At 47.3% G+C, this 13552-nt stretch overlaps 1 protein-coding gene across 5 annotated transcripts in view; it reads left to right on the top strand.

Annotated features, from left to right (window-relative positions):
• NDST2 (N-deacetylase and N-sulfotransferase 2) overlaps positions 1 to 13552 on the top strand; it is a 130974-nt gene that overhangs the window by 111510 nt on the left and 5912 nt on the right. For all 5 annotated transcript variants that reach the window (XM_082764946.1, XM_082764944.1, XM_082764945.1 and 2 more), the window contains 6 exons: positions 4152 to 4239; positions 4548 to 4702; positions 6221 to 6406; positions 6797 to 6925; positions 11378 to 11560; positions 12364 to 12460. In XM_082764946.1, the coding sequence (XP_082621072.1) occupies positions 4152 to 4239; positions 4548 to 4702; positions 6221 to 6406; positions 6797 to 6925; positions 11378 to 11560; positions 12364 to 12460 (838 nt within the window). The remainder of the gene's footprint in view (positions 1 to 4151; positions 4240 to 4547; positions 4703 to 6220; positions 6407 to 6796; positions 6926 to 11377; positions 11561 to 12363; positions 12461 to 13552) is intronic.

Below are 13552 nucleotides of genomic sequence, written 5' to 3'. Positions count from 1 at the left end.
AAAACAAACCCAGACAAGATAATTCCAAAAGATGCTTTGTTTGGGTTTTAACAGGGTGAAATGGAGGAATAATCTGTGATCAGTAAGCAGAGAATCTCGGGCAAAGCAGATAAAGCCCAGATTTATCCATTTAAAAGAAGCTCTCTGATTGCAGAGCCATGAGAGGTTAATGAATTTTTAGTTTTTAAAAGCGAGAAATAACTACATGGATTTGTTGATAGTCTCTTGCTGTGGGGAGAGCAGGGAATATAATGGTGACAAAACAGCTGGCATTTTCTGTGGCCTTTTATATGAAAGCTGTGTTTCAGGGCTGCTATCTCAACACACAGCTCCTTATCTTAAAGCTTAGATTACAGTGGTCAGGGTAGCAGTGGTTAGAAGATTGGAGGTTGCGTGAAGGTTTAAAATTGACTCTGCTATCCCAATGAGCCTGTTTGCCGTATGCAGGCCCACATCCAAAGAGCTTCCCAGACAAAATGACTATTAAAAGAAAATGCTAAATATAATTTGATCAGATGCATGCCTGTGGTAGCTGTCCTCAGTGAGAGGAGCAATGTTTTCATTTGTGATGCTTAAAGGAGGGCTGGTTAGCTTTTTATCTTTCAAAAGAAAAAAAGGAATCATGTTTGCTTTTACTTTAAAGATGATAACCCCCTGAGTTCCTGTTTCTGCCAAAGGGCTGCAGCAAGAACTTGCACTCCTCAGTTAAGTGAAGCAGTTGGGAGTTGCACAAGGAAAATATTTTTTCCTTGTAAGCTTTAACAGGGATTGAGCTGCACGTAATTAACAACAACAACAAAAAAAAAAAAAATCCTGGAAAATACCTTCTCTTATCAATTATTCCACATTGGGTCTCTTGTAAAATCGTAATCCTCGGAATTTACCAAACCTCCATGGAACCGGCCAACAAAGACTCAGCTGTTTCTAATGGAAAAGCTTCTGGCTTTTATGATCATTCCTGGTCTGCATTAGGTTTGAGGAAAGAAAATTAAGTAGATGATTTTTTGCCTCTCTGGTGGTAATCTCTTTGACAGCACTGTTTTGAGCTATGCCAGTGCTACTGCCAGGCAGTGAGAAAACTGCAGAAAAACTGAGAATCTGTTTTGAAATCTTTTGAGAATGTGCTGCTGTCCATAGGGGCAGTTCGTATGGAAAAGGTGTTTCTGCAACACGTTCCTAGTATGCTTCGCATGAGCAGTTGAGAAGGGCACTTAGTTTTTTAATTCCATTTTTTATCCTGTTCCTCTTCATTTGTCCATGTACTGTTTTCCCAAACTCACAGTATCCTCAGGGTCCCCAGGATCTACCTTTCATCCTTGTTTCCCACTTTTCTTTTGCTGCTTTCTAGAGAGAGATCTGAGATAGGGGAGGTAATATTCAGGGTTGGTATGAAGCAGCTAAAATCACTGCAAACACTTTTGGAAGATAAAAATTTCATAGCAGAGTTACTTAAAGCTGAGCCCTGTATTACTGATGGCAGCTGATAGACTCTGATAGGATGTGACAAGTGGGAAGTCAGCCTGGCCTTGGTGGCTGTGGACTTATGAGCTCTGCTGGGCAGCACTTTTCTGAGAATCTCCTGGAGACCCCATGTTTTCCTCCTGGGGTGGGCCTTCCTCCGTTTCTAGCAGAGAGCCGAGACAGGGAAGGGCTTGTAGGTGGACACGCGTACCTCTTGGAAGGAGAAGGATTTTGGGGAGGGAAGATAGTTAGAAAAGAGAAATACTTGGGGGGGTTGGGAGGTTGGTTTTCTAGGGTAAGAAACTTACCTTTTTAGAGATGGGGGACAACTAAACTATTAGCTCTGTGTCCAGTACCAAATGTCTTAAATATGAAGATCTGTTTGCAGCTGGCTAGTTATTTTATATCTTACTGCATAACGTACTCCACATTCCTTGATTGCCTTTCACTTAAGAATCTCAGGGCACGTTATGGCTATAAATGAAATGCCACTTGAGTCACCTGTAAGATATTATTAGGAGGATCATATTCATCCTTCTTTATAGAAGAGAAGCAGAGTGCAGAGGTGTCAGAAGAGAGAAGTGCCATCTTCCTAGCCCGTTCCCACAGCTGCCTTCTCTCACCATACTACACACATGTTCCCATATGCTAGGGGATGGTGAATGCATCATTTTTTGGAAGGAATTTCCAAATATTTTGCTTGGCACCTTAGTCTCTTTTATCCCATGCAGGGGAAAGACGTATTCAGACATGAGCTGTGCCACCCCATGGCTGTGGCCGTGAGAAGGAGCAGTACCCACGCAGGGATGGCACACCACTCACACCTGCCAGGAGGGCAGGGCTCTGCAGGGCTCCGCAGGCTCTCCCTGGGTCCCTCCCCGGACACAAAGGATTGCTGCCTGCCAGAGCACAGCTTTTTGGGATTTACCGTCAGATGTGTCGTCATGGTAACCCCAGCCAGGCTTTAAATCTCCCTCCCGTGCAGAGGAATGCTAAGCCTCTTAGCTGCTGTCTTTCCTCCCTCCACCTCCCTGCCCGAGCTTGAGGACCGGGATGTGCCTTGCAGGGCTGGAGGGAGAAGGGGAAAGGCCTGGGACAGCTCTGGGGGCGTTTTCCTGCCTAAGGTACTGGGCGATGTGTTCCAAGTGCTGGTCCCACGCCAGGAGTGGTATTGTCACCCTGCTGGGCAGACAGATGCTTCTTTGCAGAGAGGTGCACAGCTCTTAAACTGTGCTCCCTGGCCTGGGGTGAGTCCCCAAGCCTTACAGGAGGGGAACTCGGCTTCCCGTTGCTTGTTTTGGATCTTGTGCAGCAAGGAAGGCTTCAGCCAGCAGTGCTGCTGGTGGGCCACCTCTTAAAGCCTCACATGCACGTGTGGTGGGTACTGGAGATGTCATGTGCCATCTGTCTCTCAAAATACCACTCCAGGGTGGGAACTGGGATGAGGATGTGGTAGGCGTGTGTTCATGTAGGAGCGGGGATCTTTGCTACAAGTTTGTCCCAGGCTGCATCTGGTTTGTGTGGAGAGGTGGAAGAAGCGATTAAGTGCTTCTAGGGAAAGGTGTGGAAGCCTGGTTACTTCATGCCCTCAGAGAGGGCGTGAGCCGTGTGCAGGCAGCGCTGCTGTGCTCCTGTGTGCCCCGTAAAGGAGGGGCGGCTCTGAAGGAAGATGTGCCCATCTCTGTGCAGTCTGTATGCTTTCTGCAGTGTTGTGCCAAGTTGCTTGTATGTTTGCATTTAGCCCAAACCTGCTGTTGAGAAGTCATCACCTTGGTGCAGCCGCTGCTTTTCTAGAAAAGCCATTAACATGTAAGTAACTGTCTGGGACAGGACCGCCTCTGGCACCTGCCAACGGCGCCCCTGCCAGGTCCCTGTTTGATTAAGAACTGCTCCCGCAGGGAGCTCCACCAGGGACAGTTTCCCCAAAGCACGCGGGTAGTAGCAGAGCGTGCATTTCAGGGCTGCACTTTTTACTCTTTTAGAACAGGAACAATTTGGCTGGAATTAGTTTGTGTCCTTCTTGCACACTGAGCTGCTTTTTTTCTGTCAAGTCTGTCTGCTGTCTTACTCTGTGCGCTAGACCTTGGGGTTGGGGCACAGGGCTCCTTCCCTTTGGCTGTAACAATTACCTCAGACATTCAAAGCAGACACAAGTGAGCAAGAGAGAACCTGCAGGAGATGACATGACTGTGAATGTCAGCTCCCCCAGGCTTTCTGTCCAGAATCCAGGAAACTTTACTGCTGTAAAAGGATTTTGGCACTTTGAAGGGACACAGAGCCAGGGATACCTCTCTGTCACGGGTTCAATAGCAAGGTCCTAGCCCCGAAGGGAGAGGAAGGGAGTGTTGAGGTTGAGCCTGGGAAGATTTAAGGCCAGTTCTATGGAGGTGAGATTTTTGTCCCTTTGCCTTAGCACAGACACTCTGGGTCCTTTCCAGTGAGGTGGAGAGCATGAGTGGGGGATGTATGTGGCTGTGGCTTTAAAGTGGCAGCGTTCAGTCAGGCAAGGTGGTACCTCACGGAGGGGCTGTGTATGTGGAACCCTGGGTTACCCTGCTCCAACCCACAGGTAGCAGTGCCTTAGTTCCATCCCCTCTGATACTTCAGGCTGAACTGGGCACAAGCAGAGCACAGAGGAATGTTACAGAACAACTGAGTATGACTGTTTCTTTTTCCTTTAATCCAAACAGGCTTTGTTGAGCACCCAGAATAAGCTGAGAACTTTAGTCCCAAATTTCACCTTCAACCTGGGCTTCTCAGGGAAATTCTACCACACAGGTAAGCAAGCTCCTGGCACCTCGTTGTCCCCACATGTTTGCAGTTGCTGCATGGTGCTATGGCAATGTATGGGGCACATTCCCATGTGGCTCTCTAGTGGCTCTTGACAGATTTGATGCATCTCTTCTAGCACTTGCAGCTTTTGGCAGCTCCCTGCCTTGCTCCCCGTGTGTGCGTGTGTAACACATTAAACCTTGATTCTCTGTTGGAGCGAGGATCCTCAGCATTGCAGGGGATTAGCTACTGCTTAGAAACACGGAGCCCCTCTTCTGCTTTGTGTTTTTACACTTCCTTTCTGCTCTCTGTAGGTACAGATGAGGAAGATGAAGGGGATGACATGCTGCTCAAGCACAGGAAGGAGTTCTGGTGGTTCCCTCACATGTGGAGTCACATGCAGCCTCATCTTTTCCACAACGTCACTGTGCTGGCTGAGCAGATGAAGCTCAACAAACAGTTTGCTGTGGTAAGGGGCATCACAGTTTATCTCCTTCATAGTACCAATCCTAAAGTGTTCTTCCCACGGAATAGCTGCTCAGACCCTGCTGAACACAAATACTAGCCTAGTAACACATCTGCATTTAAAAAAGCCAGCCCTGAAAATTTAAATAGGTGCATGCCTCCTGCTGTCTTCAGGCAAGAAATAGAATTCGCATGCCTGCCTGTGCAGTGGGAAGTGTTTCCTGGCACCTGCATGGCTCCAGGCAGCTCCGCCACATTCCAGGGTGCAAATCCCAAGGCTCTGGTTTGCTGAGGTGTGAACTTGTTGTAGCATTACCATCCAAATCCAATTAATGCATAAACCCTGGCAGTGAGAAAGCATTTCCTGTTCCATCCTTGTGCACAGTGGCTTTGTACAAAGTCACCTACGTGGTAGCATAAAATGCTCCGTGTGCTACCAGGCCTGGCTCTGGCCTCCCCAGACAGCGCTGGAGGGAGTCACTTATCTAGGAAGTCCAGGGGAAACTCCCTGGATTTTGGCAGAGGAGGGGGGAAACCTTGAACATCCTGCATTGCTGAGACAATGCCTGCTTTGTGCTTACAGCACGGAGTTGAATGTAGTGTACATGTTTCTCTGAAAAGATACGTCCTTTTCACCCCTAGTTTGGTTCTGTTGATGGTAATCCCCTTGGGAATAGCAGGCTGCTGTCTCATGTTCCCATGACACATGCAGAGTTGGAATGATCCTGAATTCAGAGCACAGTTGCAGCATTATAGAAACAATTTAGTCTTCTTCTATTCATGCTTAAGTCACATTGCAGTCTCTTGCAAAGAGAGACAAAGCGCAGAACACAATTATACGTATTTAACATAAAACAGGCTACGAGTGGGAAGGGAAGGCTGTTGCTTCATTTAGGGGCTCTGGTTTTATTGTGCACCATGAGGGCAGAGCTGTCATCATTCATATTGTTACCAGAACCACATAGTGGAATTAAAAACCATGAAATTCAGATATTTCCTGTAATTTTAGTATAGCTTCAGGCCCAATATCTTCAGCCTGAGCAGCCTCTTACTTCATGCCTGCTTCTCTTTGAATTGCTGTCTTCAGGGCTGATCCCAGCTGTTGTCTTCCTTTCCTTCTATAACAGTTAAGGAAATTTTGATTTCCTCCTCTAGTGACTTAGATCTAGGCATTGTGGGAGTGAGTTGTGTCACTTAACAGCATTTATTAGTTTGTCTTCAGTAACCAAGGAGCCTGACCTGAGGCTTTGAATTAGTCTGACTTATCACACCTACAAGCTATAAGACTGTTCTTGCAGCAGCTGTTCCAAGTGCTGAATGTCCTTGTTGATATGGAATCACCCTTCCTATTTCTATAGATGTATAATGCAAGAAGTACAAGAAGTGTTTCATGTTTCCTAATTCAGAGAGATTTCTTACTACTCTGTCCCTTTGCTCCAACTTGAAGGCTGTTGCTAAGTATGACCCCTAGTAAGGATAGTAGTTCAATACTGAATGATCAGGTTGCATATTCTGCTTTCAGGAGCATGGGATTCCCACAGACTTGGGCTATGCTGTAGCTCCACATCATTCTGGGGTTTATCCTGTCCACACACAACTCTATGATGCGTGGAAAACTGTTTGGAGCATCCAGGTAACGAGCACAGAGGAATACCCACACCTGCGACCTGCCCGGTACCGGCGTGGATTCATCCATAATGGAATCATGGTGAGCACAGCTGGGGAAGCGGAGCCCATGGGCAGGGCAGAATTCCTGCCTGATAACCTACACCACATACATTAATCTCAGTATCACCCGTGTTTCCAAAATCATGGAGTGAAGCGAAGAAACTTGGCTAAAGCCAGTTTTTTGTTTATCAGTGCAATTCAGAGGTCAGTACTGAACGGAGAGCACAATGAAGCACAACGAGACTAAATTGAGGTTCCACTGACTCGTTTGCACTGTGATGAGTAAATGGCTGGAAGAAATATCAGAGTCCGCTGAACCTATGCTACTTATATCCCTTACGCTTTGTATTGATCGATAGAGGGATGCTTTGACACATTCATGGATTTCTGCTGCATCTGCATCTAGTCTCATTTTCTTTTTCTCTGTCAGGTTTTGCCTCGACAGACCTGCGGTCTTTTTACTCACACTATCTTCTATAATGAATATCCTGGTGGCTCAAAGGAGTTGGACAAGAGCATTCGTGGTGGTGAACTCTTCCTGACAGTCCTCCTGAACCCGGTAAGCTCATCTGAAAGGGGAATCACTATGTGGGTGTCTCAGTTAATGCACATGATGTGGGAAAGGACTGAATCCTGTGGGGGATTCAGTGTAATAACCTATTGCATTGTGGGTATCTCCAGTGTGAGGGTAAAGACATGTGAAAAAGAGGGCTAAGGAAGCACTTGCTACTTAAGACTGCTTTGCACACTGCCAAGGAAACATCAGTGTTGGGTGTCAAGAAGCACAACACTCCTCAGATAGAAGCTAGCCAGGGCGATGTGGTGAGCGTGGCCCAACATGGAGTGGGTGTTACCTAGGGTGCTGCACCTTCATGAATCAGAGGTGAGATGTGCCTTGGTGTCTTTTGTTCAGAACAAGTGCTTTCTCTGGGCTTTTGTTATGGGATGTTCTCCGCTTTCTTTCATAATGTATATTGAAGCAATTTCTGGATGCTGTTTTTTGTGGTGTAGCTGTCACCCTAAGGCAGTTTTGGGAGATCTGGGTCTGACGCAGTTGTTTCTCTTTCCCCTTTAATACTAATCATTTCCATCAAACCACCAAACTACTCTAGTAACCCCAACACACTGCAGCCAGCCACTTCCCAATTCTCAGTCACAGATGGCTAATCACATGCATTTCTCACTTCCCATTGAAGCTGGGAACATGTGCTAGGTGTCAAGAGACAAAAAAAAAAAAAAAAGCCATTTTTAAAAAATGCTGAATGGATAGAATTAGGAGATGAAGCTTCGTAGCCCTCTCCAACCATAGATTGCAATCCCTCACTTACTGGCTGCAGTAGGAAAACTTGCTGCTCTTTTTGATTGATCATATGTACAGTAACTTTCAATTCTTCACCTGAGTTTGTTTCTTATTAAATCTGATTTGGCACCTATTGTCATCCCGTCTTCTGAATGAGCATTGCCCTGACAGATTTAAATCGTGATGTTAGAATGTCTAACTTGGAACTTCCGCATTTCTACCTTCTTACTTCTCCTTTATGTATCTTTTCCACAAGTGCTGACCACGTTTGGGTAAGAAACCATGCAAGCAGATCTGAGAGAAAGTAGGGTGTTTCTGACTAGGTGCACACCCTGGTCACAACCACTGAGTACTTGTTTTGTGGGATTTGTCACGTAACATCAGTGGCTCTGGTTGCAGAGTTGAATGTGTGGCTTTAGTTACCTTTGGTTGGGGGTGCAGAAGCTCAATGAATCAGAAGTCAAACTTTTTCCCATAATTAGCTTAATTTTTATTTTTTTTTTAATTTTTTTTTTTTTCCTACAGCTCAGTCCCTCTCTAATCCTAGACCCCTGATAGTGAAAAAGCCCTTGCAGTACATTCTGGGTGCATCACATGCAGGTTGTAGTTTACAGACAGGCCCTGCGTTTCTCTGAATGATACCAGCTCTGGCCTGGTATATGATCTGTGGAAGTATGAGTCTACAACGGCCTAGCCACAAAACCATAGGGAAACCCCTGTTCTGGAAACTTCCTGTTCTGGAAGCCAACCTTCAGTCCCCATCACCAGAGACAAAACCGTGAGCTTTACACACAACAACTAAATCCACCTCCTTAATAAAACCTCCTTAATAAAAGTCTGTCGTAAGGCAAAACCTAATCTTGGCTGTGCATATTGAGTGATCTTTGACATCATTGGTCAGATAGAAAGAAACTGATCTGTTCTCTGTAACCCCTGCTTTTCTGCATTGCTGTTTCCATATGTAGGGTTTATTCTACCTTGTCCCACTTTATAATAGTCAGATCTTAAAGAATGCCTGCAGAAATAACCACTGTGAAACTTAAGAGCCATAGGTCTCTCTTGGAAAACCAGTTACCAGACTAATGAAGAGGTCATTGCTGGTCTAGGAGGCTGTGCCAAGGAATTTGTAGAAACATAGTTTCTAGAGCTACCCAGTAAACTTTGCTGATAAGCGTATGATGATCAAGGCAGCTGGCAGTGATCCGTGATTGTAAAAGTTTGGAAAGATTGTGCTCTGGTGCAGGATTAGCTTATTTGTCAGAATTACTGTTGGCTCTTCAGGGTGACTTTTAAAACTCTTTCAGACACCTTCTTGTGTTTCCCATGTTTACATTTCCGTTTCCTTTTGGCAGCGGAGCATTTCTCTCTCTGTCAGCAGTGGAGGATCGTGCTCTAAGCTCCTCTTCATTGCTTGTGTTTGCACAGTGACTCAGGCCCTCGCATTCCTTCCCTCACTGATAGAGCCATCTCACGGACTTGATAGAAAGCTGGCTAACCCCGCGGCCCCAGCAGTGATCCATGGCAAACTTGGACCAGTCTCTTTCAGTCCTTTCTGGTGCTTCCAGCTCTCTTTGAGTGGATATACACATGCAGGAGTCTCCAAGCCTGTGTGCATGTAATTAACTCCACAGTGCAAACAGATGATGTTTGATCTTCTGACTAGTGAACACGGTCTGGTGTCAGTAAAAAGAATGGTTGTTGTTCGGTGGACGGGCTGCCTTGTGCCCAGTCTCTTTCCCAGAAGCAAAGGGCATCTTTCTGATCATCCTCACAAACACTTTTGCTCATACTGCACACCCAGCAGGTTAATGCTGTGCCCACAGCTGCTTCTTTTATGTATTGTAAGGATGCTCTTACCCTCCTGTTTTCTGTATTTGAGGCTCTCTGTGCCATTTCCTCTGAATTTTTCTCGGTGTGAAAGAAAGGAAAGCATGCCATTGTGAATGTAGGTTCTACCAGAAGGAACGCACAGAGCTGTTTTGGTAGCCATAGCTGTGGCAAGGCACAGCAAGCTGCCTGGCCTTGGCTACCAGTGTACAGGTGTCACAGGACGTGACTGCACACTTGGGGAAATGTCTCTTTGGTTGGTCTTGTCTTGTGAGCCACGTTGCTTGAGACTGTCTGCAGATGATAGCATTACTTACGTGAGACACGGATGGCATGAAGATCTTACTGAATGCAATTGGTCTTGAGACATAGTTGCTAACCTTGGTCTCATGCAAGCTTTTTATTCTGCAAACCTTGAAAGTGTTCCTGATGGTGCTCTGTGTCCTCCCTGCTGCAGTGCTTGGATTATGGCACTGGGTCAGGCGCTTCGTGCAGCAAACCTTTCGTCTAAATGATCCACAAGTATGTCAGGGGATGAGGCACCCTTTGCTATCACACCACCCTCCTGGTGTCTCTCAAAAATGGGCAAAAGACAACAGGAGACGCATCCTTTTGCCTTCCAGTGTGCTCCACGCTACAGCCCAGATCTTTCTGTGCTTTGCTGTGTCGAACCGAGCACATCCTTTTTGCACAACAGCACCAAGTGCACGCTGCTCTTTGAAGTGTGGGTGCCACAGCCTGTCTGGCAGGGCCCCTGTCAGCTCGGTAGGAAACCAGAAGTGAAAAATTCACAGGCAGCCAAATGTGATAACTCTCTAACTCCATTCAGTTTCTGCATGTCCCAGAGTGCCACCACTATTTGCTGTTGCATATGCAATGACCCTGATTTGTGATCCCTTCATGGACAGGATTAAATTAATTTCCAGTGTCTTGGGGATGGTCAGGCACAGAGGTACTATCGCTCAGCAGCTCCAGCTGAGATGCACTGGTAACAGCCCGTGGTGACACTGGGCAGAAAACTGAATTCAGACCTCCTGAGTGCCAGCAAACCTCTTCATCCAAACCCATCTGTCTCCCCCTTCCTCCTTTTGCTCTTCCCTACTAGAAGGAAGGCCATTCCTGCCCCCTGCCAACACAGCCTCTTGTTGCCTGCTGGCCTCACCAGGGTTGAGCAGTGGGTGTCCCTGCCATTACTGAGGTCCCTTCCCCTCCCTGCAGCAGCAGGCACTGGATGCGGAGGGCTCTGTCACACATACAGTCATTCTTCCATTGGCCTTAACGTGCTGCTTTTGTTTTGCTGATTTCTAGCCTTGGTGTGGTTCTAGCCTCCTTTCTGGCAAAGCGCTGCTGGGTTGAATTGACAGAAATCCACTGCGTTCCCCTAGGCACAGGCTGCAGGCCTGGAATAACTCCTGTGAAAACTTGTCCTGTGCCCTGGTGTGCAGCATGCTGCCCTGCTCCCAGCGGCTGCCCTGCTGGATGGAGCAGATGCTGCAGCTACAGCTGCCCTGGCAGTGCCTTGGAGAGAGGAGGGGAAGCTCCTGTTTTTTGTCTAGAGAGAGTCACTGCCTAATCCCTGTTCCCCAATATGTCCCAGAGCCACCTGAAGGGGCTTTTGAAACTGTTCAGGACTCACAGGCAGAGCTTACCTCTGCCACCACTCCCAGGGGTTACTGAGAGGTGCGTGTCCCTCCTTCCGTCCTGAGTTTCTGCTGCCTTGCAAACACAAAATATATTTAATTTTTCAGTGGTGCAGTGCTGTTTGTCAGCCCAGACAGGCAGGGCAGACTGAGGTGCACACAACCTCTTCCTGGCAGCACAAACAAGCCAGGAGGAAACAGCACCATTACCTGCTTTAGCAGCATCCCATGTCCTTCTTTTCAGATCAGCATCTTCATGACCCACCTGTCTAACTATGGGAATGACCGCCTGGGACTGTACACCTTTGAGAGCCTGGTCAAGTTTGTGCAGTGCTGGACCAATCTTCGCCTGCAAACACTGCCCCCTGTCCAACTTGCAAAAAAGTACTTCGAAATCTTTCCCCAGGAGAAGAATCCCTTGTGGCAGGTGAGAAGGCAGTTTTAACCGCTCTTAGTGGTTTTCCAAGAGGTGTGTCCCACACTTACAGCAGAGAGACTGCTGCTGCAGAGCACAGCGTGGTAATGCATGAAGTCGTTAGGTTTAACCTTTGTGGCTTCAGGCTGCAGGGGGCAAATCGCAAAGTGGAAGGGATGGGGACCAGGGGTGGTAGGCCACAATCACAGTGTGAGCTTGGAGGCAAGGATGGCTGTCGGAGGTGACTGGAAGGAGGTTGGTGGAAGTTTGGATCGTTAAAGGGCTTATATTAGAGCAAGGCGCTGTGAAATGTTAAGTGTATGAGGAAAGGAGCCCTGTTTGTTGCTGGAAAAGCTTGCAGGCATGTTAATGTGATTAATCGTAAAGTAATTTCACACCGCAGAATTCATGTTCATTAAATAAAAACATGTTTATTCCATTTTATCCCAGCACAGCAGCTCTCTGCATGGTAATGAGCAGATGAAATTAGCTGAGGGTGATAGAGTTGTCTGTCTGCCAGAATTCCACAGATGCTGAGCTGTACTATCGGGGGGGCCCCACCCAGTGTGGCTGCGTAGGGCAAGACCTGTGGTTAACACTCTCAGGGGGACTTTGGCTCCTGTATCACTTTGGAGTTTGAAAATGTTCCCTCCTGTTTTCTCTAATTCTTCTTGATGCCTGGCAGAGCAGCAGTGTGGCTGTGAAGTGTTCTTCATATGCTAATAGCATCTTCCCTGGAGGACTGGCCTTCCAGCTTTTCCTCCCCTTTCCATTTGCTCCTGTGGTAATGCTTAATCCCATCTCTTATGCTGCAGAATCCCTGCGATGATAAGAGGCACAAGGATATCTGGTCCAAAGAGAAAACATGTGATCGACTCCCCAAGTTCCTCATCGTGGGACCTCAGAAAACTGGTAATGTTTATCTTTCTAATTTATCTAAAAAGTAGATTGCAACTTTCATCTCATTCCTCTAGAGAGGAGAGCTGGAAGGATCTCTGTTGTAGATCTGTATGGCTGCCCTTCGTGCAAGCTGCCAAATGACCACAGAGGATATTTCAGAGAATGTCAGATTTGTTCCAAACTAAATCTGGCAAGTCTGTCACTTTGCATGTTGGCAGTTTCCTCAGATCAGTCCTGATTTGCAGGAAAAAGCCCTACCTGCAGAGCTGTGTTTTGGCTTTTCCCCACGAGCTCAGAGAAACCATGACCTTTCTTAGTTTTTCACAAGACACAAGCTGTCAGCAGGACTAAACACACGCTTAGCAAAGGTTACGATGAATGTCCCCTAGTGCTTTTATTGCGACAGATCTCTGTGCGCACTGCATGCTCCATGTCACTGCCAGTAGAAGGCTGAGATCCTCTTTTGTCTGACCTCTGTCACCAGCTCTTAACTGCTGCGGCATCATGGTTGGCAGCAACATGGCCAGCTGTACGTACTGTCCTGAGGACTCCCTTCTAGCCTGAAGACAGCAAGATCTCTTCAGCCAAAGCCAGGTTTTCAAACCTTGGCTTTCTCTGTAGTGCATTGAAACAGCAGCCACCAGCCATGCGCAGCAAATGGTGATCCTGCCTGTGGCAGGAAGCTCTCCCAGCCAAACTGCTGTCTCCTGCCGGTGTCGCTGTGAAGCTCTGCTGGTGTGTGTGCAGTATGGGTCCTGTGTCGTGGCCCAGGCTGCTTGCAGTGGCACAGTAAGAAAATCTTCCCCTGGCATCCAATTTACTGACCTGCTGGAGCCCGACAGCTGGGTGCAGAGCAGGGTTGTCAGGCTAGACTGGGTTAAGGGAAACATCCACAGCAGAGGCAGGCCGAGCTGTACGTCCAGCTGAATTCTCATCTGAGGAAACTAATGCCCCTATTACATCTCCTTCCCAAGTGTGTGGCGTTGTCCTGCAGTGCCCAGGTCATGTCTGTTTAGCAGTCTGGGTTCTGCCAGGTGACAGTGTGGCTGTGCTAACAGGGAAAAAAAGGATGGGAGTAGCCCAGCCATGGCAAGAACACAATAT

This window comes from Aythya marila (genome assembly GCF_965140915.1).
Source record: "Aythya marila genome assembly, chromosome: 7".
Classification (NCBI taxonomy): domain Eukaryota; kingdom Metazoa; phylum Chordata; class Aves; order Anseriformes; family Anatidae; genus Aythya; species Aythya marila.
The sequence above is the reverse complement of the archived record's forward strand: the minus strand, read 5'-3'. Positions and strand labels throughout refer to the sequence as shown.